The following is a 3448-nucleotide window of genomic DNA, read 5'->3' on the forward strand; positions in this document are numbered from 1 at the left end:
TTTAATTTTACAAAGAAAACATTCCAATTTACGCTACATTAAGTTTTACAAATTATTTTATTGAATGAATTTTTATTAAGTTCAATTTATTATTAATGAATAATAGAGATTAGAATAAACTAAAACATATTAATTAGCACTGCAGTCTTACGTCCGTTTGGGATTTTTCATTAAAGGAAGTACTGTGTCCGAAACTGTTCGTTTGTGAGGAACAAGCGCTATTTCGGAGGAACAAATGTCACGCAAAGCCCTGGTTGCAGCAAAGCAAGCTGGCGCACGAGGGCGACCTGCTGACGCGCGAGCGGCTGTGCTGCGGCCTGTCGCTGTTCGCGGTGGTGCTGCGGCGCCTGCGCAGCTGCCTGGCCGCGCCCGCCTGGCCCGCGCCGCCCGCGCCGCCGCACCACGCGCCGCTGCACGCCGACGACACCAACGAGTTCCACAGGTGCCGAGGTTTCGCTTTCCGCGTTCTGCATTCCTTAGTAGTCCGACGTACTACTGATGGTACTCCTGGTTATCTGTATGCGCAGTAGGAGAACCGAACCGAAGTAGGGAACGAGGAAGGAGCGAACATGTAAGCTGAACTGATTGACTCGACTAAACAAAAACGTTAACAGCATTGTGTATATAAAATAATATTTTTATATACTTATCTAAAAAAAAATCTGGACTTACAGTTATCGCTTAAACTTTGCTGTCTATTCTATATCCTTATATTCTATTTAATTACATGTTTATTCATTGTTTAACAACAACAACAATAACACGTTCTACTTAACATGATATCAGTTACACGTTGAACTGTTATTGAAATAATTGAAAAGTTGAATAAGTTCAACTTTTAGTTGTATCTAGTAGAACTAATTGGAATATTTGTTTCCGATTAGTTCAACTGATTGAACTTATATTTGAACTTAGTGGAATAGACAGATAAATTGCTTAGTTTACTACTTTGGAGTGCAAAAATAGAAGCCGCACCTTTTTTTTATAATATCAAGTGACGGGACGAACAGGTAAGCTAGACGCCTGTCCTTAACAGTTGCGGTGCCACTCAGAGCTTTAAATCGCAAAGATCTGAGGGGCACTGCCACTGCGCCCGTCACCCCGAGACATAAGTTGACAAGTCCCATGTGCTTATAATTTCATCAGCACCCTTTCAATCGGGAACGCAATAATGCTGACATTATTGCTTGACGGGAGAAATAGGTAAGGTGGCAGTATTTCCCTGGACCAACTCTTTCACAAGGAGCTCTGCTGCTAAAAACCTGTAATATCCATAGTGGTATTACGTATCTTATTACACATACACTACGTACTTTTGTTTAATAAACCAGATGCTATATAAATGATTTTTTCATCATGTGAAGTTGCCAAAATTGTGACAGTACCGGTTGTCAGTTCACAGTCGTTATGCCGCTGCAATAAGGTCACCTCCTTTTTGGAGAACTAAGTAAACATCTCGAATGCGTCATCGTTCAGCTAATAACCGCTAGATGTCAGCACATTGATTGTAATTTCAATATAAGATCAAAACGTCGTAACTTGCAATAATATTCAACTTTCAACTATATAAGCCAATAGGGTAAAGTTTAAATTATATAAACAGTGCAGAATTTGTTTTCTTTTTAAATTTGAAACTAGGACCAGTCATTTTCAAGATTTCATAGAGTTTCAAATTATGAGTGTGTGAGTTTTGGCGACAGCGGTTCTGATTGTAATCGAGGCTTGAGGGACTTCCATTGTTTTTTCTTCTTCAGTATGTTACCCCCACCCGCCACCGCGGCGCCCGTTCACGACTCACGATACCCCTTGTAACGCCAACTCCCTTTTGCAGGCTGTGGTCCGCCCTGCAGTTCTTGTACTGCATCCCGACCACCGAGACGCAGTTCACTGTTGAGTAAGTCAATGTTTTATGACAAAAAGAACGATGCCCAAATTCCATACAATCCTGGACCACCTAAATTGCTCGTTTCATTGTTTCCATATAGTGTCTAACTATACTGGAGTTTTTTACTAGGGAAAGAACAATGGCCATTTTTAATCGACTCAATTCGTCTGTATGTTTTTTTTTGTATGTATGTTACGCGATAACTTCGCCGTTTGTGAACCAATTTTGATGATTCTTTTTTTGTTGGAAAGAAGGTACCTCAGATGTGGGCCCATTTAAATTTCAAGAAAATATTCCACCTCTAAGGGTGGTAAACTAGGGGATGAATGACTTTTGAGGTCGGTTTTTTTTAACCGGAGGTTAGGTTATGGATTCAATCTTAAATATTTGAATATGCCTATTATTTATTGAAATGTGAGCACATTGGGGACAAATTATTATTATCTATTAAGTATTTGCTACAAATTATTATCTCAATAAATCATATTGCTGTTGTGGTTGTAGAAACTAAACTATAGAGGTACTTGCGTATTAAAATACATTGGCCTTTTAAAAAATAGACATGAGACAACCTGTGTTTGCGAATGTTTAGTAAAAAAGAAATTTTACTAACAATACGTTCATACTTTAGGTAAAATAACTCCACCAGTTTCGATCACTGCTTATGAATTAAATTAATATTATTTTATAACGTATTTTAAAAGATGGATCTAAATATTAACCAGCCGCGAATATAAAATTTGCGAGGCCAAAATGGGCATTGTTCTTTGGAATTTCCACTTGGCGGCATTGATTGTTGAAGATAACACCCCTCGGAATTCGATAAGCCCGATGTACTTTTGCAGGGAGCTGTTTGGCGAAGGACTGCACTGGGCGGGCTGCACCATCATCGCACTGCTGGGGCAGCAGCGACGCTTCGAGGCCCTGGACTTCTGCTACCACATCCTGCGCGTGCAACGCGTTGACGGCAAGGACGAGCTGGTCAAGGGCGTGGTAAGTGTGCACAACTACAGTCTGTCTTTTTTGAAGATGGAGTAAAATGACAAAAGTGTTGCCCGCTTGCAAGCAGCTTGTGAATGCAGTCGATAAATATTCTATCGATTTTATTATGCACTAAGGCGGAACTAGTTACGTTTGTATCATCATCGACTCATATTTCGTTCAACTGTTGGGCGCAGGTTCATTCATCATCACCTTTAGCAACAGTAGAGCTCTGCAGAGCTCTAGAGCAGTAGAGTAGGGAAGTACTACTAGTACTTACACATGGGGCTTGACAACTTGTGTCTAATGGTGACAGGGGCAGCAGCAGTGTCACGATCTTTGCGATTTAAAGCTCTGCGGCGTGTCGGTTAACACCGTCCTACGTGTCGGTATCATAAAAAAACAGGTTTTGTAAACTACAAAGATAAGACTTATTTAAATAGAAAATGATGATGATGGAGTGACCATGGGTTCACCAATTGCTCCCGTAACTGCTAACATCTTCATGGACTGGTTAGAAGAAAAAGCTTTAAACAAACGCGTCTGTAACACCTAGATATTGGTGGCGGTATGTGGATGATA

The 3448-nt window shown here is 40.5% G+C and overlaps 1 protein-coding gene across 1 annotated transcript; it reads left to right on the forward strand.

Moving 5' to 3' along the window:
* Nucleotides 1-229: 229 nt before the first annotated feature.
* Nucleotides 230-2983, forward strand: LOC113238104 (cytoplasmic FMR1-interacting protein-like; the record flags this gene model as incomplete). Its single annotated transcript, XM_026474825.1, has 3 exons — nucleotides 230-442; nucleotides 1832-1894; nucleotides 2731-2983. Coding segments are annotated over 3 exons (469 nt in total), but the record flags the coding sequence as incomplete, so codon positions are not given.
* Between the last annotated feature and the right edge of the window lie 465 nt (nucleotides 2984-3448).

Source organism: Hyposmocoma kahamanoa, unplaced genomic scaffold, assembly GCF_003589595.1.
Source record: "Hyposmocoma kahamanoa isolate Upper Pololo Valley unplaced genomic scaffold, ASM358959v1 94934, whole genome shotgun sequence".
NCBI lineage: Eukaryota > Metazoa > Arthropoda > Insecta > Lepidoptera > Cosmopterigidae > Hyposmocoma > Hyposmocoma kahamanoa.